Source organism: Gadus morhua, chromosome 12 (assembly GCF_902167405.1).
Source record: "Gadus morhua chromosome 12, gadMor3.0, whole genome shotgun sequence".
Taxonomy (NCBI): Eukaryota; Metazoa; Chordata; class Actinopteri; order Gadiformes; family Gadidae; genus Gadus; species Gadus morhua.
In genome coordinates, this window is record NC_044059.1 from 2,337,127 (window position 1) to 2,362,762 (window position 25,636).

General features: G+C 44.3%; 1 protein-coding gene across 1 annotated transcript in view; it reads right to left on the reverse strand.

Annotated features, from left to right (window-relative positions):
- Positions 1-25,636, reverse strand: part of ror1 (receptor tyrosine kinase-like orphan receptor 1) — a 148,478-nt gene that overhangs the window by 21,464 nt on the left and 101,378 nt on the right. The window contains exons 2-4 of the mRNA XM_030371920.1: positions 17,486-17,554; positions 13,767-14,051; positions 13,483-13,519 (exon numbers count right to left, since the gene is read on the reverse strand). Of these exons, the coding sequence (XP_030227780.1) occupies positions 13,483-13,519; positions 13,767-14,051; positions 17,486-17,554 (391 nt within the window). The remainder of the gene's footprint in view (positions 1-13,482; positions 13,520-13,766; positions 14,052-17,485; positions 17,555-25,636) is intronic.

Sequence of the window (25,636 nt, forward strand, 5' to 3'; positions counted from 1 at the left end):
CACACACACACACATATATTTAAAACATGTATATACGCACACACATATATATATTTATATATAATAATTATTTTAATTAATTAAATAAATAATAAATTCAACCCACTTAGCTCAGGGGTGCCCAGGCAGCATATCAAACTGAATTGTAACCCTAACCCTACTGTACCAGATCCTCCTACTCCTACCAACAAACTCCTCGTATTAGGGAGTTATTCCGCACTGATATGGTAAATTCTGAACTGAATCTGCAGAGATCCTCCTCAATCCCTGGGCTCTGTGAGCGTACAGCGGAATGAACCTTCAGGAAAGAATGGGACATACCTTTTAGATTAAAATAAGACTGCACCAGATGCTTTTCAGCACCTTGACAGTCCAGTCAGGCCACAGTATTTTACAAAACATTAACAACCGTGTCAGCTGACCGTCTCCATCCTAGGCATTCCACCACACCCCAACAACTATACCATGTTCACAGAACTGCTGAAAAGGTCAGCCAGGCGACACATATCAAGAGGATGCCAGACTGAGTACATCCCGGGCTGTCGGAAACATCCAGCGATCTACTGGAAGCCTACCACAGGGCATACCATGAGGACCCTTTCTCCTCCACCCCCATGGAACACGGAGAGATCCTGTTGAACACAGTCAGGGATGATCGAAGGCAAGTCTGGAAGGAGCTGATAGAAAACACCAACATAACCAATAACAGCAGGAAGGCATGGGCCACAATCCACCTTCTCGGTGAAGATAATACCACACCGCCCACGCCCACAACAGTCACAGCAAACTCAGTTGCAGCACAGCTGGTGGCTAACGGTCGCTGCCAAAACCGGCGCAGACCCACAGGAGAATACCGCCGGCGGTACCAGACTGCCAACAACCAGCCAGCGCTCTCACCAAGCCCTTCGACCTAGAAGGACTCGAAGCTGCAATGAGCATGAAAAAAAGGGCAAATTTACTGGTCGCACATGCGCAATAAGATGGAAAATTCGGTCGCACACTCTCAAATTTTGGTCGCAGTCTGGAGCCCTGTTTCATAGACCTCACTGCTGCCTATGACACTGTCCAGCACAGCACCATGATCAGGAAACTCTTTGACATGACTGGTGACCTTGACCTGTGCAAAGTCATCAAAAGCCTCCTCAACAACACACGCTTCTTCGTTCAACCAAACGATAAGAAGAGCAAATGGAAAGCCCAAAAGAACGGCCAACCACAAGGAAGCGTAATGGCCCCCCTCCTCTTTAACATCTACACCAACGACCAACCCCTCCCCCCACAATGCTGCCCTTTCATCTATGCTGACGACCTCTGCATCACCACCCAACAGGAGAGCATCCAGGAGATCGAGCATGTCCTGGAAAGCGCCCTCCAAGAGATGACAACCTACTACAATAACAACCACCTGAAACCACCCAATCCATCAAAAACCCAACTATGCAGCTTCCATCTTAAAAATCAAGGTGCAGGTAAAGAAATGAGCATCTCATTGGATGGCAACAAACTCTCAAACCACTCCCACCCCGTGTACCTCAGAGTCACACTCGTCAGGACACTCTCTTTCAAAACCCACCTCCAGAACACCAAAGCCAAGGTCAACACACGCAACAACATCCTGCGCAAACTGGTAAAATCAAGGTGGGGCGCTGATCCGTCAACCATCCGTGCAACTGCCCTAGCCCTGTGCTTCTCCACAGCCGACTACGCGTGCTCAAGCTGGAGCCGCACTCATCACACCAAACTGGTTGACACAGCCCTCAACGACACCTGCCGCATTATCACGGGATGCATAAAGACAACGCCAGTTCCATGCCTCTACGCCCTCGCAGCTGGCATTGCCCCCCCCCCACATCAGACGATCCATCATTGCCCAAGACGAGCGGAGAGCACAGGAGACCGATACCAGGCACCCCCTGCACGGACACACAGCACCTCTACCCCGACTGAAATCCAGAGCCAGCTTCCTGCATACAGTCCCACCTCTCCTGACAACAACCAAAGAAACAGCAAGGACCAACATCTGGAAAGATGAACGGAACCAGCTCTACGTACCTACGAGTCCATGATGGGATGGAGAGAGGAATCACCCCTACGGAATGCCTCGCCAGCGGGCACAACCATGGCTAACCTGGAAGACTCTCAACAGACTATGAGTGGAGCAGGGGAGGTGAAAATCACTTTTGAAAGCATGGAGCTACCAGCCAGAAGACACATGCAGCTGTAGAGCAGTACAGACAATGTCCCACCTACTGGAGTGTGATGACGCCTCCCAGTGCAGCCCCCAGGACCAGGCTGAACCGACCCCATCGGCTGTGACCTGCGCCAGACACTGGCAGAACGACATCTGAGATTGCAATGGACTCAAAGAAGAAGCTGACCATTGACACACATGTACTCAGAGAGGAATTTCCACTGAGATATATGTGGGTGTACAAGAAAAAAGAAAGACAGTCATTCTGGGTACACTGACAAGTGAATTTGAAATGTGATGAAATACCTGAGCATGTAGCTTGGTTGTGTGTGCGTGTGTGCGATGTGACTCCTTGCGTGGGTTACAGACTGTTACTGGAGCGCGTCTCTGATCACAGATTATGGACTCAGACCCCCCACCCCCCTCGCTCGCTCATTCATTCATTCACTCGCACAAGTCAAGTGTAATTGTGGATTTGAGTTGGTTCGTTCTGTCTGGCAATGGGATCGAGAGGAAAATCGACATAGTAAAATGTTTAGAGGAATTGCTCTTCTCCTTAATTCTGGAAACAGGATTTACGTAAATATTAAGCAGAAGATAACCGAGTTATAACGATAAAAGCAAAACCTTTTTGCTTGTCCAAGATGTTTGTGTGACATAACGGATACATATACCACATTTAGTAACCGTGTATCCACATTGTATTTAACTGCCTACAAGAACACTAAATAAGAATTACAGGAACAAGACAGTGTTGTGTTTCACTGGTGCGATACTGGCTCCCGAGGTTTGTGTCGGAGGGATTAACAGGAGCACAACACACGAGAGGGTGGTGCAGAAAACTGAATCCATGTCAGGATACGAGTCAACAAAAGCCTCTACTGATGCCTCCAAAATGTTCTGGTTATCCATTCTGTCCTGAGGTTTAATACCTGTGCACACACACACACTCCACCCAATACGCTCCGTATGTGCCTGTGTTTTCATAGGTAGCCATGTGTTTGTCGATGTATATATATGTGTAAGTGTGTACATTCACTGAGAGGTGAAGGTCAGAATTCTGGGAAACCTCTGCACCTCGTCTCGGCTTTGTAGCCCTTAGGGAGAAACAATGGTTCACATTAAACACAGAAACACACTCTCAGCTATAATATCTTGCATTGACAGCGACAACACTAGGGAGACACAAGGGATTCTGGGTAAAAGGAAACCGAATCGAATTATTGTTTAAGTCCAGTGTGCAGTGTTGAGGTCTGAGAGAAGGTGACATGTGAAAAGACAGACTAATGATATTACCAACTCGATATGATCGCATGTGAGTGTTAAAGGTCAGTGTGTGCGTGTGCATGCCTGCCTGCCTGTGTGTGTGCCTGCGTGCACGTATGAGCGCTTGTGCCCGGCTCACTCAACAGGGCATTATTTAGAATAAAAGTTTTGCAGGCTAGCAAATGATGAGGGGTGGGAGCCATGCAGGGTCTTTGGTTTCAAACAGAGCCAGCTCCCACACTGTAAAAACGAAAACTCAAAATTGTTGGTCTCATTATGATTTGTGAGTAAAATGAATATAAAACATTAAGTATTCATGTACAACTGTGCAATGCAATTTAGTCCAACCAACAATGTTGAGTTTTGGGTCAAGAGTTGGGCTCACTGTAGTCTCTTTGTTAGCAAGACACACGGGTTTAAGTCAGACTCTGTCTGAGGCTGGGCCAACTACGGTGCGCATGCGCATTTCGACACTACCCCCCGGGGAGTCTGGGTATTCGTGATGCCGGTTGGGAAAAAGGGGTTTATTGCCTTTTCTCAATTTGTTTCTGTTAGGTTAAGTTGGGTTAACGGGTTTGGGGTCTTTATTGTTTGTGTGTTGTTTATTGTGCGTAGTGTTGCCGCCACCGTTACCGAGACTTGCATGTCCGTTGGTTGGGTGTACGGTGCGCTGTATGTTTCGGATATGTGTTAAATAATGGCAGCTCTCGGGATCGTGCGGTGTATGAGGCACGAGAGTTGCGTCACCGTTTAACCTCCCGTCTCGTGCAGAACAAGTTTGACCATAATGTCAAACTTGTTCTGCTCTTTGGTTTGCTGCATTTAGACAGCGGTTCTCTGCTGCTGAACTAGCTACATGTTGCTTATTCTATTGCTGTCTGGCATTCAGAAATGTAAAATGGAAGTTTCAAATTATTAATTTTAATAAAGTGAACTTAAAACTCGTTTTGCATTCTTTGAAATGTTTTTTTTTTAAATAATATTAACCTTAATTTGAAATATTAAGTTAACACCCCTGAATTATTTTTTTGAGTTTGTAAAATATTAAAATCTTAGTTGGTATAACACTAACTTTCAAGTTTGTCTAAAGAAGAAAATCAAGTTTTTGATGTGCTCAAAACTCAAAAATTGATTGCAGTAAGTTGCCTTGCAATTTTGAGTTTGCCCAACTTTTAATTTTTTACAGTGCAGGGGCCCCGGGGCCTGGTCAAAGGGCCCATCCCTGGTGAGCCATATAAGGGCCCCGATCCCCAATCTATCGTCACTGAACCGGACACGACAGAGCTGGGTTGGCGATTCCAGTCCTGGTCCTGCTCAGAGCAGTAAGCATGCCTCAGTGTTTGTTGATTCATGTAGAGGTGTGTTTAAACAACCTCAAAGTTTAGTCAGAGCATTATCAGTGATAAAGATTCATAAACAACTCGCAAAGTAAGTAACTAACTGATAGTCACGTCAATCGTCTTCATACAATTTGCACTATGAGGAAAAAATAAACACACAAAGCTACACAAAACACCATGTTATGCAGTCAGTTGCGAGACGTTTTTGTTGGCGGGCTAACGTTGATTAGCATGCCTATCAATTACCAAGACTTCCTGTTTGCTTTGACCACAACTTAATCCTTAATGTAGCAGCATAGTAGCAGCAGCAGCTTTTACAGATGCTCAGAATATATGGAAAGATGTGTGTTTGGCAGATTAAACTATTTTCTTTGTCATATATGCCGTTTCGCAAAAGTGGCAATCAACAGCGTCGCACTGGCTCCATTTGCTCTTGAAAAATAAATTAAATGTCAGAACATATAACCTTTGAGGGGTTCCTATTTAAACATGGCTCTATTTGACCCTTGTGCAACAAGATTGCCCTTCTAAAAATACATTAATCCTCATTACTACAGAAGACGTCACTGGTTAATTTGTCCGCCCTCCCTTCGCACGTTTGAATTTGTACTGAGTGTCGCAGCGGCCATTAGGCCTACTTCAGCCCCACAGAAGACGGAAGATGTTAGTGGCTAAACAGCAGCCCTCTCAAACAGCGAGCTTAAGATCATCAGCGGGGCTGGAGAGTCTCAGAGCGCCGCCTGGCCGTTGTTGAAACTGGCACCGCGGACGATGCGAAGAAGTCAAACACAAACTCAGGTTAGTGTTAGCGAGCGGCGTGGCAAATGTGAATCTGTCCCCTTAAGGGTCTGAGGATTCTTAGAATTAGTGCTGGATTGCCTCGTGCTAGCTCTTTGTGTGCATAATGACATTATGGTGGACCAAAACGGATTAGACACACGAGTTAAGAGAGAACTTTCGAGGGAATGGAGCAAAAAAAACAAGTTGCCTCCATCTGTGCCGACGTGACATCGATAGCGATCTGGTTATCGGAGCGGCGCTATACATTAACCGAGTAACGGAAGGATATCTGACACCAGCGTTTCGCTGAAATCTAGTGGGACACACTGACTAAAATAGAGATCAAATTGGAGTTTCTAACAGCGGTGGAATGTATTGCATATGGAGTGAGGAGAACACGCAGATGAGCAGAGACCAACACACTCAGACAGAATCAGTATGGAGAGAATCTGTTCTGTGTTGAACTCATTCTTCACATCCTCAAGTATGGCGCAGACAAGGGCGAAGGGAGACAGAGAGGGGGAGAGAGTGAAGGAGAAAATAAAGTTACGATAATTCTATGATTTCTTTGGGGATGGGGAGTGGAGAGAAAAGCAGAATTCTTAAACAGAGCTGACAGTCTGGGTGTAGCGTTATTATTATATTCAAACAGAGAGAAAACTCTGATTTTAGAAACAGGGGCAAAGGCCCCGGGTTTCAGGGGCTACAGCGCTCCACACTGGGCAATTACTGGAGGAACAAAAGCCCCTCCCTTCCGCGCCTCTCTTTCTCTCCGGGAAGCCCACTTTCACAGGATTAAACCGAGAAGACTGTGTATTCAGAAGACCATCCCGGCTCTCGCCTCGTGTTAGGAGTCCCACCTCATATTGATCCGGTGCGCTGCTCGGCTGCGCAACACGTGTAAGTATGCTCCGTTTGTATTGTTTTTGTGTCATCTAAAGTTTGTCTAACCCTTCGCGTCTGTTAAATTGTCTTCACATGAATCACAACATGAATGTCCTGGAAACAGTCCTACCGATTCTGTGGATTATCGCACTTTGTGGGCCTTATCCATCGATGCAACTTCAGGTAGTACACCGGAGTTGCAACAAAATGGAAACGCTGGAAGTCTCCCAGACTTTTCGTTACAACTGAGAGACCCTGTTGGAGTTAGGTTCAAAGTGGGCCCCACAGACAACAGCCAGCCTTGATCGCACTATCCTGGTAAAAGTGCCGGCGGAGCTGATTAAGACTGAAAGAAGAAGAGAGAAACGCGGAAGAAGAGGTGGCATTCGAAATTGACTAAAGAGGAGATTTATTCGGCCACCCCTTCCATCTATCAACTTGAGCAATCTGCGCACATTGACCAACAAAATGGATGCGCTACGGACATACACCAGGTACTGCAACAAATATCGCGAGGCATCCTTGCTTTGAAATTTGGAAATTTGGCTTCAACCATCATTGCTTGACACTCTCTTTGAAATATCCGGATTCACACTTGTTCGAGCAGACAGGGAGGCAAACTCAGGAAAAACGAAAGGTGGTTAACGATCTATGGTGCCGAGCTTACAGTCAAATGTAAAATCTAACGTAGAGATTCTCGACATGATGTTAAGACCCTTTTACTTGCCAAGGGAATTTGGATGTATTCTGCTGTTTGTTGCATACTCGCCGCAGAGCGGTAAAGTGACACAAGCAGCACACACTATTTCTGACTGTGTGCATGACATTCAACTCCAGTACCCAGAGGCGCCGGCAATCGTGCTTGGAGACCTAAACCAATGCAATCTTGAGACTGTTTTACCTGACAAATGTTTTGTTTATATAAAAGAGGCATATGTGTCTAAGTGTGAGCCACCAGTAATAAACTTGGATCATAACGTTGTGCACATGATTACAGTTTACAAAACAAAACTCAAAAGAAATAAACTAGTAAAAAGGTTATCAGGAAATTATCAAATGGAAGTAGGGAACAGCTGAAAGCCTGCTTTGATTTGACAGACTGGGAAATCTTTCATGATGATTCACTTGATGAGATGACTGTTGTTATAAATTATCACATCAACTTTTGTGTTCAACTAGTTGTCCCTAATAAGGAGGTTAAAATCTACCCTAACAATAAATCATATGTGACAAAGGACATTAAGTACATAATAAACACAAGGAAAGCTGCCTTTAGAATTAAGGACATTACATCACTTTAAGAAACAGAAAAGGAACTCTAAACCAGATTGAAGGATGCAAAACTAACACACAGGCGGCATTTAGAGAATCCCTTTAAAGCAAACATTCCCAAGAGAGTGTGGGGTATTATGAAATCCATGACTAGTATATCCAGTCCGGCCAAACCCATCTCTACTGATAATGAGATTTCCTTTGCCAATTTTTAAATTTGATTTAAAACATTCTTTTCCAGATTTGAGACAAATAATTACTTAAACAATGGCACAGATATCCTCAGAACCATTACACCGTTAGTATTGACAGAATTATCATCAATAGGATGTAAGGATAACTTTTCAATAAACAAACCCAAAGAAAGCAGTGAGCCAGATTAATGCAGTACTTTTCTTGTGAAGGATTTTGCCTCTCAACTGACCCACTATGAAAGAGCAAGTTGATCCATACCAATTTGCTTACAAGAAGGGCTGTGGAAAAGAATATGCTGTCATCACACTGGTCCATCTCATAGCAAAACACCTGGATAAACCTAAGACCTATGCCTAAGACCTAAATTTCGCCTTGAATATCTCCAGCGAGGGGAAGATCAAAAATGAATCACCCAACGTGCAACTTTGTTGAACCCTCCGCAGCGGTCTTGAGCGTTAAGCGACCTGTTATTCATCGACCTGGTCGCTGATTACACATTGCTTGTCTGGATTTAGAAAAGATGCTGGCACGGACAAACCTGTACACTTTCAACGCCATGAAGCAATGTCACACATACAGTCTGATCCATCTAACCCGGGCGCATAACCGTCCCTACGATAACATAACAGTCAAACTCTGTTTCTATGGCTACGTGTGCATTGTGCAGTGTGCAGTGTTTGTGTGTGTGTCTGGATGGCTCTGGGTTACAGGTGGTTTCTGACACGGGTGTCTGATCTAAGATTAAGGACTAAAGGTACGGCCACACTGAACGCGTTACGCGCGTAAGATTACGCGCATGAAGCTGCTTTCACACCACCGCGCGGCAACTCGCCGCCTCCATTCATTTCAATGAGGGAAGGGCGGCAGAGGGGAGGCAATTACAAAAGCGGCTGTAGACCAGGAAGTGGTTGCCGCCCATGTGAATGCGCACAGATTTCCGCTCAGCTTTCCCTGTGTTGAAACTTTCGGCGGCAGCAGCAGCAGCAGCCGCTTTTGAAAACGCCTGGCCCTTCACACCGCCGCGCTGAACCATCCGGCAGCAAGGCGGTTATAAAGGCGGTTGCCGCACGGTGGTGTGCAAGCACCAGGGTCGGCTCGGGCCCGGGCTCTGGCAGAGATTCTAAACTCTAGTGCAGGGGTACTCAAGTAGAAATGATGAGGGGCCACACATTTTTTTTTCAGTGACTCAAGGGGCCGGTCGGTATACGTGTGACTGAGGCCGATATATGCTCTGTTTTAGACGTAACGCGTAAGATACATAACCCCCCCCTTGCGCGGTAAAATATCCCCCCTTACGTGCTTAAGTGCGTCGGCCAAAATTCCTGACTATGCGACTGAAACACTACGGCCCCACGCAGCTCGCAAAGACTGTGATTGGCCAGCTAACCACATCCTTTCAGGAGTCTCACATTTCCGGTTTTACAGCATAATAGCGCCATTTTTAAAAGGCCGTGACAGAAGCGAATGAAGAATTTTGAAGAAGGAGAAGAAGAAAACACAAGAACGAATTATGATAATTATAAATATAAACAAGCCAGCGATTTCCACTTCCACGCCCACAGATTCGTTCGTTGCTCCCCCTACTGTTCTGGCGGAGAATCCCCTTGCAACACGCGCAATCCTTAAGGAACCTTAAAGGAACCGTAAATCAAAACTTGTCTAAAACAAGTCCCTTGTGTAAATTACGTGCTTACGTCTCTGAGTCTAAAACGACCCTAAATCGGCCTTGACTGCTGCTGAGATGGACTGTCTGCCTCAAGTTTGGGAGGGCTGGAGCGGTCTGTGGGCTGGAGTGCTATCTGTTTATCGTTGCAACCCCCAGCCTCGTATTGAGATCGCGGCGCGCGGTTTCAAAATAAGAGCGCCCAGCACAATTATTATTATTTTTTTTTAATAATTAAAAGAACTTTTCAAAACAGCTCGAGGGCCATTAATAGACACCCCGCGGGCCACAAAAGGCCCGCGGGCCGCTACTTGACTGCTCTAGTGCATGACATCTGGGTGAGTTTCACCACCTCCTCATCGTTTCAGCACACACTGAAACGATGACTTTGTCGTCCTTCTGTGCGTCCTCGGCTTCGTCTCTCTGCCAGTGACATCAGGTCAAGCTCAACGCTGATTTTCTATCACGGCTAAGCGTCACGCGTAGAAGTGTAAAAAGTAAAATTTTTTGACCTCCACGCGTTGGTGCGTGGGCCGCGTAGATGTGTTGGTTATTTAGGTGCGTAAAACGCGTCAAGCTGCTTTGACACCACCGCGCGGCAACTCGCCGCCTCCATTCATTTCAATGAGGGAAGGGCGGCAGGGGGAGGCGGTTACAAAAGTGGCTGTAGACCAGGAAGCGGTTGCCGCCCACGTGAATGCGCACAGATTTTGCCCTACCGCTAAGCTTTCCCCGTGTTGAAACTTTCGACGGCAGCCGCCCTGCGATTATAAGGGCGGTTGCAGCGTGGTGGTGTGCAAGCACCTTAAAGCGCCTAATGCGCTGTTTTAGCGTGTGTAACGCATCTACGCGCCTAAACCAATGGTTCCCTATGCAAAAATGCTGATTTTCTCTAACGCGTGTAACGCGTTCAGTGTGGCCGTACCTTAAGAGCCCCGGTCACTCCCTCGCATACTTAATAAGGACTGAATGTCTCTCACCCCCCCCACCCCAGAAGGAAACAGGGGTTGGTGGCGGGAGGGGGGAAGGAAAAAAGAGAGCATCACACACAGGCCAACGTGTTAATGGTATTACACTCTCCCCCCAGTAACCCCCTCCCACCGCTGCTCACCCTAGAATCCCCACTACCCCCCGACTGAATACTGTTTTCCTTTCATTGCCCCCCCCTCCCTCACTTCCTGCTCCCTGAATTTGAAGTAAGTGCGGCATTGGAGCTGGGGGGCTGACCAGACATTTTTTACCCCCTCAGACCTCTGTTTGTTCTGGCTCTGTCCAAACATCTCAGAGTCGGAGGAGGGCAGAGGAAGGGGGGAGAGGGGGGTGGAAATACTATGTGGAATATTAACTGACAGATTTGTCACCACACCGACCAACTATTGAAATGGAAAAAAGATTTATAATATATAATAACAGGGGGGAAATCTGAAAACAGCAACATTAGCGTTTGTTCTCGCAACCAACCTTGCTCCTTTCGAAAACTAGAAAAAAAAAAGCACTCTTGGGTTGTAACTAGCCCTCATCTGTCTCCCCCTAGCCTTTCTGGTTTGGCCGTACACGCCCGCTCCGTCCGGGGTCACTTGTGTGTGTGTGTGTGTATGTGTGTTTTCTGCTCTTGGGGAAGCCACAGTGTTCAAAGGCAGAGCTCAACTCCTCAGCTGTGGTCTAAAGGCCTGCCTGTGGCTACTCTGAAGAACCCTGCGTCTTGTCTGAAGAAATTCATAGAAACAACAATTGCCATTGGGACTACTGTCAACAACCCTCACCTCCTCGGGAGAGGGAGAGAGAGAGAGAGAGAGAAAGTGACGGGTGGGGAGAGGAGTGTAATCAAAAGCTCTGTGTGTGTGTGTGTGTGTGTGTGTGTGTGTGTGTCATCATTAGCCGACCTTGTCTCCCTGACAACTGCCAACTTGCGTTGCGGCATAACACGATTGCCGGTGACACTCATGATTGCCGGCGCTGACACCCACGTCAGGGCCATTCCAGTGAAAGCCCACCATGTGTTTGGGCCTGGGACAGGTCCGTTACCAGCTCAGGTGCTCACTAGCCCAGCCCCTAAGTTACAGAATCCCCTAGGTATTGGCCTCAACCGAAACGCATAGGGGGAAAGCACATTTGATTCATATTTTTTTTTTCCAGGTCAAATTGGGGAAGAAAATGGTTCACATGCAGAGGCATAGCGTTGGAACATGAACCGTTAAAAAAGATAATAGTGAATCTACGGTGATTCTATTGTGAGCCAAATGTTTGATCACTAAGTGGACAGAGAAGTTCAGATGTGCGTTTAACATTACGGGAATACTCAATAAAGTAATCTTTGACAGAAATACTTTGAAGTGGAAACCCGCAACTTCTCCAGATGTTTTGAATCTGGTTTAATCATTGCGCAGTGTAAATATTTTCAGGTTAGGCTCATAACCGCCTATGAAACATTTAAATTTCCATTCGATGACGCGCAGATACATTTCTGTTAACCGCAAAGATCAGTAACATTATTTTTCCCATCCGTCTCAACCTTTGATAAATGTATTTTCCCAATATTTACTATGATAGTAGCCTCTTATTATAGTATTTTTGCCATTTATTATATTTATCATAATTGTGTTTTGCCTAAAGTGTGGTAGTTTATCATAGTTTCTCAACGAATGAACGATAATGAATGCCATTATTAATGGTCCGATGTCTGCTTTGTGGATAAGAACGAAACAAGATGTGCCCAACGGTAATACAGGAAGACAGGTTAAGAGTGGGATGTAGGAAGCAGATGTTTGACTATAAAACCAATACGTACGGCAAAACGGGCTGAGAGCGAGTGCGCACGTACAGTGCACGTGGACCCAGCATGATCGTGTGCACGTGCATCTATGTTAAATCCAAATGTGGCCACATGGAAAAGTGTGAATCGTGTGTATCTGCGTGTGCATGTGTGCGTGCGCTAGTGCATAGAGTACGTGTCTGATGTCCACACTCTGCCAGTATTTGGGTTTAACCTTCCCTGAGCACTGCATAAAGCATTGCAATGGGCCCTACAATGTCATGGGAACACCGCCTCCCTTACTATTCATCTCCCATGAACAACACACTCAGACTTCCATATACCTCTAATCCAATCACACCGGGTCGAGAAAATCAAACAAAGACGAAAATATATATTTTCTTCATAAAGACTTAATTATTTGATCCCATGTGCCATTTGGATAATAAAAATAGGCGTTGATCTTGTTATTGTTTGATGGGAATAACAATACACCAACCCACTAACCCTTGACATTCATGTTCGCATATTCGATGACCTCTTTTCGGCACCGCATCAGTACCTCTCCAAACTCCATCCGCTCTGTTTGTTTTACTCTACACCTCGTTGTTTGTATTCCCTGACATTTAGTTACTTAATTAAGCTATTGAAGGGGTGGCACTTGTTTAAGTTTCCCACTGTTGTGACTGTTGCTGTTCCCAAGTTGAGTAAACAGTGCTTAAGCGTTACCACATTAATCTCACACATTTTCCCCTCTCCCGGGCAAGTGTAAGCTCACTCTGGAGTCAAACACAAACATGTTGACTCAAACATATTTGCTGGCCAATGTTACCGCTCAGGTTTGCTCAGTGGCTAAGACCAAGCAGAGTCAGGCATTGGTCATAATTTATAGTTACTACGTTTACTGATTTAACTGACTTGGGCACAGAGAGGCACCCTTGGCCAATGGTGCGGCACGAAAACCCATATTCCCCAGATTAGTATATTCTGGTCACTTAATGTCGTAAAGAAGGTCCCTGTTTAATCCAAGTGCCTCTCTGTCCTGGTTTGGGTTGTTCCGGATCAGGGCTGCGGTGTTAGAGTGTGTCGTTATATACAGAACAGTTTGAGGGGAACAGAAAGAAGACCAGACACTCACGCTGAAGGCCTTCCTGGCAGAAGTGTGGGCAGAGGATCTGAAAATGAACACATGGGGTATATTAATATAATTTATATTGAGTATTCTTTATTCTTTTTTCACAGCCAGTACAATATTTATCCCCTATCTAGCAACAGACTTAACTGACGCTTTAAAAAATTACTTCCTAGAGGAAGCATTTTAGTCTTGGAGACTAAAACAAGTCTTCCCCTGCCATACATTTTTATGAAATAATCTTCTAGATCTTTGCATCCCACGACCAGTTCACAGAGAAACTCTCTTACCGAACTTGACGAAGAGCACACCAGTGGTGGACACCGAGCCCTGGCTGTTGGTGGCCACACACTGAAAGTAGCCTGTGTCGGTGGTGTCCAGGTTACGGATGCGCAGGCGTGAGCCGTACATGGTGGGCCGGTAGGAGATTCGCCGCTGCTCTTGCACCACCGGCGCGTCGTTCTTCAGCCAGCGCACGGCCGGCAGCGGGTCACCCGACACGCGGCAGAACAGCTCAGCCGTGTGGCCCGGCGACGTGGTGATGTTGTTCATGGGCGCATCCAGCTGGATGTACTCTGGGGGGAGAGAGAGAGAGAGAGAGAGAGAGAGAGAGAGAGAGAGAGAGGTCAACTTAATTTATGTAGCACATTTCATGCACAAGGCAGACTCAATGTGCTTCACATAAAAACAAGTCAGACAATAAAATAAAAGATTTCAAAAGGGAAAATATGCATGATGACATTTAACAACTGGATTTAAAATAATCAATAAAAGATGTTAAAACAGGATTCAAAAGAACGCATGAAAGACATTTGAATAAATAATAAGTGCATTATGGTTCAGAAGAAAGGGAGAGGGAGAGGGAGAGAGAAATAAATTGGGAGACAGAGAGGGAGGAATTTATTAATTTATTTAACCATCGATATGTTCTTAAAAAATCCATAACGTCAACCCAAGCGAGTTAAAAGGTGGGATCGGCTTCCTATGCAATGGTGAAAACAATCAAATGCATGAATCAGATACATGTAACAAATGTGAGCCAGCCTGAATATCCTTGTATAATGGTTTCAAGGTTCTGTGCTTGGCTGGTCTCTCACCTGCCGTTAGCATGCCATGTTGGGTTATGTGTACTGTGTGTCCCACATGTGTGTCCGCGAGACGCGTAGACCTGCATATACATCCTCACATTACACATACACACACACACACACACACACACGCACACACACACACACGCACGCACGCACGCACGCACGCACGCACGCACGCACGCACGCACGCACGCACGCACGCACTGTTTTACAGAGGTGGGTGACTAACAAGTGTGGACAATATGACACGACTCCTCCCCGCTTCCTCCAAAAAAAGTAATCCCATAATTACTCCAAACCTGTCTACTGAATACAGTTTATCTTCTAGCCGCCCTTGTAGACGCGTTTGTTTTGTACTTCAGGCATTCTTTCACAGCTCAAGGTCAGTTGATAAGCTCAAACAAGTTCCTTTTGGCCAAAGCTCCAGAAATAAAAGACAAATCATTCCCTAGCAAAGGCACGCACACACCCACACACATGCAAACGTTTCTCACCAAGCCTTTGTTCACCACCATATCCACAAACCTCTCACATCCCTCTGTTAATGTACCCTACGTCACCAGCCCTCCCTTGCTGGCCATCCATAACAACAGCCTCCTCAATCTTCCCTTTGACATTCCATGGGGGTGTTTGAGGGGGCCGGGGCGTCTAAAGGAAGGAAAAATGTTTGTTCCACCTGACCTACTCCTCCAAGACTCCCAGTCATCACCTTCTATAAAAACACTGAGCCCCTCCACAAGAATATATACAAGCCTACCAAAATAGTACCAGATAGAGGGAGTGAGAGAGAGGGGACATGTGAAAACCTACTGAATTAGAACTGGACAGAGAGAGTGAGAGAGAGTGAGAGAATGTAACATAGTGAGAGCACAATAATAAATTTACAACAGGTAGAGTTAAACGGTAAATAACGGGCCAGTCTAATTTGTTTTTCTCAAAGTTTGCTCTGCACATTTAGCTGCTTTTGATACAATGTATAGTTGGACGGACCACAGATTTGTTAACATTTAACGTAAACATTGCTCTCAGTCAACTATTATAATTCATTGGGCACAGAAAGTAGAGAGAGTTTCCGAGAGGCTCTGAGAGTGGCAAACAAAGCAATAACTGAATTATTCAAACCTCAAAGCAGAACCGATTTTGGTGGGGAGACGGAAGAAAACAACATAGGATAAAACTGAGGAAAGAGGAGCCTGACAGGAAAGAGATGAGAAGAACATAGAGTAGAGGAGAAGATGCCAATAGTGAGAGGATTGAGGGCAGTGTGGAGCGGTGAGGTGAACAACTTGGAGACAAGGTAGGCCGGTGTCCCCCCCAAACATGGACAACAAAGACATTCTGTTTGCCTAATTGTCTCGTGTGGAGTGGAGGCATCTGGCACATCAGGGCCGCAGTGAAACTCCACCCCTCCGCCGCGCGCCAACGCTCTTATTGTGGTGGACAACTCAATGGTTCCCTGTCATCACCTGGCTTATTCTGTCAGTGAGTGCGTAGTCACTGTCACCATGCTCACAGGGCTGAGCTAAACTAATTGTGGCACGCACACACACACACACACACACACACACACACACACACACACACACACACACACACACACACACACACACACACACACACACACACACACACACACACACACAAATGTATGATAGGGAACTCACGCTTTCTCAGACAGAGAGCATGAGCAGCACCAAGTTACTGGTGATTCACATTAGTGAGGATGTCTCCTGGACAACCAACACCACATCACTGGCCAAGAAGTCCCAGGCACCATCGAGAGCACCCTGACCAGCTGCATCACTGTGTGTATGGGAGCTGCACTGCATCCAACCTTAAGACCCTGCAGCGCACAGTGAATGCTGCTGGTCGGATCATCGGCGTCCCACCCTCCCTCCTGGACATCTATGGAACCCGCCTCACCCGCAAAGCAACCAGCATTATGGGTGACCCCAGCCCCCCCTGCCACCTGGGAGACGGTACCGCAGCGTCCGTGCCGGCTCCACCATACTGGGAAACAGTTTTTTCTATTTCTATTTGTCTTGTACATTTGTTGGAATTGACAATAAAACTGAATTTGAACTCAAAAAAATAAAAACAAAATACATAGTGTGTTTTAATGAAGTAGAGATCCAAGATCCCTTCAATAAACCCTTTTGACGCAGTGTTCTCTTCATATAACATCAAATACACATGCAGCAGGATTTAGATCTCGAAACCTGATGTTGGACACAGCTAACTAAACATACTTTTAGACATTGTGATTGGCTTTATTGTAGCCATGCCAGCTATGGTTAAAGGAGAGAGAGAGAGAGAGAGAGAGAGAGAGAGAGAGAGAGAGAGAGAGAGAGAGAGAGAGATGGACAGAGAAGCATTATTTATCATTCGCTGATGTCGCTCCAATAAAAATGAGTTCCTTTCCCTGTGATCGCTTCCTTATGCTGATTTGTTCTGATAATCAACGTCGAGCTACCTGAATACTATCTCATGCTGGGCCAATTAAGGCTGTCCCTGCCTCAAGACACAAAAAAATTTCACTATCACCAGTCATCCATCAGATAACAAACGCTAGCCTCAATCCTGTACCTAAAATCCCATGCACAAACTTTCTGCTGTTTTGAAGATAAGAAGATTCTTTTGCAATTGTTTGCGAATTGTGAGGCCAACCATTGAGAACACGCAAGCCAAATAACATCAACATCATCATCACCTCCATTAGTAACTCCCAAACCCTCTAAAATCTGTTTTACTCTCTTAGAATGTGTATATTAATTTCACTATGGGCACTAGGTTTCTGTTTTCAACTGTGTGTTTATTGTTTAGTCTTGCCTTTTTCATTCCGCTGAAATCGATCTACGATCTTTCATCATCATCAGCGTGTGTGTTTGTGTGTGTGTGTTCATGCAAGCTTTCCTTACCTTTATTATCACTGGTTCTCTTCCATGAACTGGTAGCATCCACGCTGGGGTCTTGGGGAAAGTCCGACCCTGAGAAAAAGGGCAGAGGGAGCGGTCAGTCAGCCAACATTGCCATGACAACTACATACAGAGGTGGGGTGGTACCATGGACATATTATAGAATGGACACCGGATACCAAAATGGCGCCCATTCATTCCTATTTAAACTGCTCAATGGCGCAGGGCAACATCAAGGAGAGATATGCTTCCGCATCAGGGGAGACCTAGCCACGCCCTAGTTCATGACGTACCGGAAGCAGAAATATTCTTGTTTTTTAGCATTGTTAGCATTGTAGCATCATTAGCGAGAGGTCTGAGCAATCGCAGTCGCATTGTTTACCGACCATGGAAGCATAAGTTAACTTCATAAATATGAGATTGCTCCATATAACATATAATACCAACAAGTTCAACATAGTAAAAGTATGTTGGCCTAGAAAACAATACAGTTCAATGTTATTGCTTAAAGGCACCCAGTGCAACTTTATGTAAACATTCAATGAAAAATAAACATTAAATTTCTAGTCTTTTTTACACGTAGTAAGTTTCAATAACTCCATACCATTACATATCGACATTCAAGGAGCAAAGATGAGACGTCGTTGTGTAGTGAGAACTGATAGAAAATCGTAAACAACAACAATCGCCGGTGGGGAGAAGCCATTTTTCCATTGACTGGAAGCCTGCTTTATTTATTGTAGGTTACAAAAAATAAAGAAAATGGCGGCATTGTTGTTGTTATCGATTTTGTATCAGTTCTCACCACACAACCGACGTCTCATCTTTGCTGCTTAAATGTCGGTATGTAATGGTATGGAGTTATTGAAACTTACTACGTGTAAAAAAGACTAGAAATTGAATGTTTATTTTTAAGCCTCGAAAGTTGCACTGGGTGCCTTTAAGAAACAGATTCCATCCAACTATTTACGAAAAATGCTATCAGAAATTTCTATAAAAATAAATGGTTACATATCGATTAGCAACGAGGTTTGAGTAGCCTACCCACATGAATATTTGTAATAGGCCTACACCAACATTGTTAACTGTCATACATAGCTAAACAAGCGAATGAAAAATTTAATACTAATACAACTGAAATGTTTATGAGGCTATTAACAATATTATAACAATTATACCGTAATGCACCCGTTTTTTGTCTTTGGATCTTTTGAATAAATGGATCAATAAATGGTGAATCGCAATGATCGCAAGCAGAGGAATGTGAGAGTCATTGAGCAGCAGCTGAACCAGTCTAAAAATCCCTTTATCACTGAAACACTTTTAGTGATAAAAAGTCACCACAGTGCCTGAAAACCATCAACGTCATTCATGTTAAGTAAAAGGAAAAACCTTGGACATGAGAAGATAACGGAGCCGTGCACTAGGACCCCTCTCGAATGCCGGGCCGGACAACATTTGTTTCACTACGACTCCTTTCAGCTGCCCACCCCTCCTTCTCCAGCAAAAAAGAATAACATAAAACCGCTAATAAAACACTTTTGCGTTTTGAAAAGAGAAAACTTATTTTTTTTTAGTACATGACATAAAGATAATTATAAGCCTTTGATTGATATCCATTCATTTTTTGCGGAGACACATTCCTGGTCCCCACTTGTATTGGAGTGAACGGAGATATCTACTTCTGGGCCCCTTGAATCGAGGGACCCGTCCACAGCCCGCTTATGCCCCGTTTACACCATCCCGCTAATGGCCGCTAATGGCCGATGGACCACCGATGTGGAAGTCGGGGTAATTCGGGTGACATCGGGCTAAAAATGTATGATCGGATCAATTTATCGGGGTAGCATTTACACATACCCAATGTTATAACGATAACATAACGATTTATGCCAGGGAAGACACCCGAAGTGCGTTTGGCCTCATTTGACGTCATTTCGAATGACGCCAAACACGTCAAATGACGCGTTTGGCGTCATTTCGGGAGAAGGCAAAGGGGAGACTGGTTTAGACTGATATTTATTTATATATTTATTTATATTACAATAGCGATTTTATAATAATAGAACGCCGGTTCTAAATGGGCGAAGTACCCTGTAATTATAAAAGTAGGACATCCATCCATCACCCCCTATTTATACCCAAGTGACAGATTGAGGGTCTTCCTTAACACAATCTGGTCACTCACAATCGTTATTTGTCTTGGGTTCTCGAGGGTCTTTCGTGTGTTGAGGTTGCCGATATAAAGACGATAAAAGACGATAAAACACGATAAAGCGCGGAAGATTAACGAATATAGCCGATGTGCCCAGGAAAACTCCCGAGCGATTTGCGATGTCTTACGTTATACTCCCGTTCTATTCCCGATTATAGCCGATTAGCCCATAGCAACACCTGGTAACCGATTCTACCCCGATAGACCCAAAATTAACAAACATGTTCGTTCTTTGCCGTTGTTGCCCGATCATTGAGCATTTCTTCCCGTTTCTTCCCGTTGTCTAACGATGTTCCCGGGAAGAGTAACTGTGTTTCCCGATGCAACCACGCTATTTGCCGATGTTATAACGATAGCTGCTGATTTAGCCATCGGGCACCATCGGGGCCCACTATCGGGTAGGTGTAAACAGGGCATTAAACAGCTGCAATACCAGGCTTGGCCACTGAGCAGTAGCACTGGTGGATTGCGGAAGTATGCACTGTTCCTGGGGGCTTGGGTGGTACAGAGGGGGGAGGGGGGGAGGGAGGGTGACTTTACTGGAAATTCATTACTAGTGTGGGGTAAACGAGATTCACAAGTATGCTTGTCCTCACTTTGTTTGTATGCAAGTGCACATCTTAAGGGTTAACATTGTAGCCTAGACTTAAATAGACCCCACTTCTATACTTGAGACGGACTGAAAATCCAACCATAGCCACAGCAGATAAACTCTCACAATGAGCAAGACAAACTGCAGCCTCTCAGGCCTGGGTGCACTTGACGAGGGCATTAAAGAAGCTGTCAAGGGTGTGCAGGGCAGTATAGATGGAAGGCTGTTGAATGTACCGTATAACAGCGAGCTCCACACGGCGCCATGTGGCCATAATGAAACAGTATTAGAAGCTGACGACAGCCCAGCCCTCTGCTTTTCATTAGAGCGGCAGGAGACACGTGCTCCTGCCCGGGGCCATACACAGATTACTAATGAATGAGACGTCGCAGAAGAGATGAAGTCTGACTACCATGTGGATATGAAATCTAAAATAAACACAGTATACTATACTTTTTTTGGCACACACACACACACACACACACACACACACACACACACACACACACACACACACACACACACACACACACACACACACACACACACACACACACACACACACTGTGGTCGCTGATCAGGATGAATCAGCGACTGTCAGCAAAGTGCTGACAGATATCGAAGGACACTGTGAGCAAACACACACATGCATATATACGCACCCACACACAGGCCTAACCATACACACAAGCACGCTGACAAACAGATAGATACAGGCCTAACCCATTTCGGAGGAAAGATCTGGAGACCTTGATTTTAACTTTTTGGTCCAATGGTAATGACGAAAGCTGGATTTGATGGATGAAAAGCATTTACTTAAGCAGAAGGAAAGCAAGACATGTCTCAATGCAAGACAACGTTTCACTCCACACTAGAGCTGGGCAATAGTCCAATACTGTTGTTCTTAGTACTTGTTTTGTATCATTATGAATTGAAAATGAAAAAGACTCATTCTGATGCACGATTGCACAATCAAAAAAAACTATGAGAAGATATGGCCTTGCAAATTACACAAATATGACGTATTAAACTTTAAAATCCTAAATGCAAACACCCTTCCAGGCAGGGAAGGCAGCTTGAGGATCAACAGGCCTGCTTGACACCAGGGGTCGTGCTAATTGGGTAATGATTTGTCATTGGTTGGGTACTGTGGCAAGAGGGCAATGACTGTGTTGTGTGGTCGCGTGTCACAAAATTAACAAGCACCCAGCACCTGTTAGCAAGGCACTCTTGAGGGTAGCCCGCTGGCTCGCAACACAAGCCTTTGTCTTTATGAGCAGCATTTTAGAAATGCTACCCGCAAATGGCAAGCTTTGTCAGACTACCACTGCCCTATCTAAGTTTGGACCATTTTATCAACATAACAGCCTTATTCAGCCTACCGATTTCAGTAGTTGAACTGCCCCTAACGCAAGGAAAGTATTTTTAAAGGACTTTCCGTTCAGCCCACAGTCATTTTGGTAGCAAGCTTTTTAACGCGGGCAACGTCAACTTTACCTTGTCATAAAATATGCCAAGTTGACAGTGGCGTAAGCAGATCATTAAGGGCCCTGTTCAATAATTGTTATGGGCCCTACACCCAACAATATGTAAAATGTGGGTCTCTCCGCCCCCAAAACAAGTAATCTTACTCCAAACCTGGAAAGTTGGCAGCACTGCTGTTCTCATTTTTCATATAACATCTTAAAAGGCATTCTCTGAGTATTACCAGTTCTAGAAACTTCCCCAGGGATGTGAAACCACTCGCAGTTGGTTCCGGGTCGCTCACCGCTTGACAACAGTATTAGTGTTCTTCAATGAGCCAGGTCCCGGGGAGATTTGAGTTTTCCTATGCATTGTAGAAGTTCAGGGGCTTTGAATGGTTTGGTTTACAAGGAGAGGAGGGCGGCGTGTCACACACCGCTAGCTTGGCTAACACACCGCTAGCCAAGTGTAACCAGCTTGGCTAACGTCCCCGTTTTCTAAACAGGGGACGTTGAGATGGGGAAAAAAAAGTTGATAGAAGAATAAAAGAGAGCCAAGTAAGGTATACAATGACAGAGGCTAGATTAGAACATGGGGTCTAATGTCAAAGAAAGCAAAGTAACAGAGAAAAGGTTCAAATTTCTACTCAGTTCTTTGGCTTTGATTCCGAAACTGGAAACAGGAACATCAGGAAACCACGACTATCTATTCAAGATTACGATCTTACGTAGTACAGTTAAAGATATTAACGAATTGTTAACCAATTTTATTTTTAACTCTTGATAGTCTCTCTCCCTCTTGATTCTCATACTAAATTAAACGACTTTAATTTACCAAAGGAGTACTATCTGGGTGAACGTGGTTCATTTGAGATTAGGTTTCTCATGAGAGTGCACAAAGAGAGTGAGTCTCATTAATGTGTTCATAAGGGGACGACAATTGAGAACGATCGCGGCGCATTGTGTCGTTTTTTAATCATGGGTAATTAAGTAATGACGTGTTTCTTTGCAGAACATTATCCAACCATCCTAGTTACAAATGCATGCAAATATTGCGTGCATATATCATCCAGTGTATAGATCATGCATATGTACTGCAGTAGATACTATATTGAAATGTGAGTAGCAACAGTGAATCAAGATTCACGTCCATGTATCACAGCGGCTCCATGTGAGAATCGGTAGGTTGTCACTAAACACGTAGTGCATGTCTCAAGGAGGTCACCTCTTTAAACAGAAGGTTTTATCTCATGAGGCAATTAATCTAATTCAGGGTTGGGCAACTGGCAGCCCGCAAACTCACTCAGTGCAGCCCACAGATAATTTAAAAGTTTTCTTTTTTTATATATTACCACAACTGAATCTGAAAGGCAAACCCATCCGTCTAGTTTGCTTAGAAGCTATATCAGTCATGAAAGAGTTCAACTTAAGTCGCCACTGCAAGCAATGGCGGTTCTACACGGGGGTCTACGGGGGCCAGTGCCCCTGTAGACATGTCCTGGGCCCCCCCGTGCTGACCAAATAAAACAATTATGATATTACTGATTTTACAGAACTAATGCGATGCATCGTTCTACACGGGTAAATTAGAGCGGCGGAACCAAACAACGTGCTGCTGCTGCTCGGTAAATGAGAGATCAGTGACTACTCTTGGAGAAAGGAGACACGATTTCTCCTGTTGCAAGAGTCGAAGCTAAGCAAAACGATTTCATTTCATAAGTGACTTGTTGTTCTTGCACATAAGCGTGTTACTGTAGTTCCTCACACTGATGATGGAATTAAGTGTGTAAATGACTGGTCTCGATATATTTAGAAACTTAATCATATCTAAGCAAACTCATCAAAGCTGAAGCGAGTATCCAAATGTCAGTTCCTTGCTAGGTCTAGGCTACACAATGTTGTGATGTTAACCAGGTAATTTAATCTGTTTTGGCTGCTGCATTGGGATAACAAATACATTCGAGACAAGAGTAGAATGGTTTATTTGCCCATCTTAAGTAGGGAGGGATGGTTATGCAACAAAATCGTATGCATGCCCCTACGTTTTTTTTTCTTCTAATAGCAGGGCTGGGCGATATGATGATATCATACCGTGGACGATATGAAAGTGTCTACCGGGAGAGATTGGGCCATATCGTTTATATCGAGAGAGAATTTTTTTTTTTTTTTTTAAAAATTAAAAAAAATTATATTGCACTGCACTGACTGAAGCAAGGCAGGTGTGAGACTCACCTGTTAACTTGAAAAAAAATCTCATTTGTATTGAAGAAACAGTTCTATTTTTACCACCAGCTATTTGCACAGCACATAACTTTATATTATAAGTGTATAATTAGTATTTAAAATATTTGTGTGATGCTGTGATTTTTATTTTATATTACACTGCACTTTTTTTTTTTTTAAAGGTGTGAAGCACACCTTTAAAAAAAAATGTTATTTGTATTGAAAAAACAGTTCAATGTTTACAAGATGTTTGCACTATATGACACTGCAGTTAATGACAGATTGTTCGCTACTTACTCCTTTGTAAGCATGGAAATTCAAGTTCAAAATAAAAGAAAAAACTGATCAAATGTGAAGTATGGTTATTTTAAGCCATTTATTATTTTAATTTACTTCAAAAATACCATATCGTGATATATATCCATATCGTGATATAAAATTACTCATATCGTGATATAAGATTTTGTCCATATCGCCCAGCCCTAGCAGCTATCATGAAATGAGGAAAGAACAGTAGAACAGGGAAGTTTCCTTTGAGCTCTTTAGACTGTGCAAGATTGCTCTAACCCTTCCTGTAAGCTCAGCCTCTTGGGAACACAGTTTCTCCACACTGAAACTGATAAAATAAATGGGAAATGGCACATTATTTTGCACTTCATTGTACCATGGAGTTTTTTCACATTGACACACTGTATGTTGTACCCTGTACTGTATTTTTCATTTTTTATGGCCATACCTCTCTTGCACGTTTGCACAAAACAAATGTTTATATGATTTTTATGATTTAGGCCATAAGCTCCATCAATTTAAGATAGTTTGACAGAAAAATACAGACTGCTGAGGTTATAAACTCATGTACGGATTAAATGTTTGATGATTTTAAAGTAAAATAAAGTTTATAATCTTTCAATATAATTGTTTGCCTTTTTTTTGTGCCCCTCTGGTTAAACACTGGGCCCTCCTTGGCCCCCCTAGTAAAATGTGTCTAGAACCGCCACTGACTGCAACTACTACAACTGCACTAAATATGATGCTAGTTGTTGCACTTAATGTTCGGCCACTGTTTTTTTGTTTTGTGCCATCATTGAATGATATATGTGAGCCCTTTGCACTGAAAAAAATACTAATCACTCCTGTGGCTTTTGTTGTTTCTCTTAAAACAAACTTCTTGTATTTGTCGTTTAAGAGTGTAGACATGGGAAAAATGCATTTGAGCATGGAAATTAATTAAAGGGGACCTATTATGCTTTTCGACTTTTATGAACTATAAACGTTGTTATAATGATTGTTAGTCATGTTTAACCATACACAAAAAACGATGTAGATTTTCGGGAAGCTCTTCCTCTCATCTGTGCGCTTTCAGCCTTCTCTGTCAACGCTCCGTTTCGTCCTTCTCCGCCCCCTCGCCCCCCTCCTGCCAACCAACTCCGTTGTGATTGGTTACCTTCTTTGGAACGCTCGCGCGGGCAGATTTGACCAGGCATATGGGGGCGTGGCAGGAGTACGTCTACGTATATGTTTCCCGGAAATGTGAACAAGTGAATCGCAATCGTTGTCCCGAGTGTGTGACAGCCACCCCAGACTGTCAGCAGGGAATACGTCGAAATGCATGCACGTCATTATTTGACGCTTTAGTATGGTTAAACATGACTATCAATCAT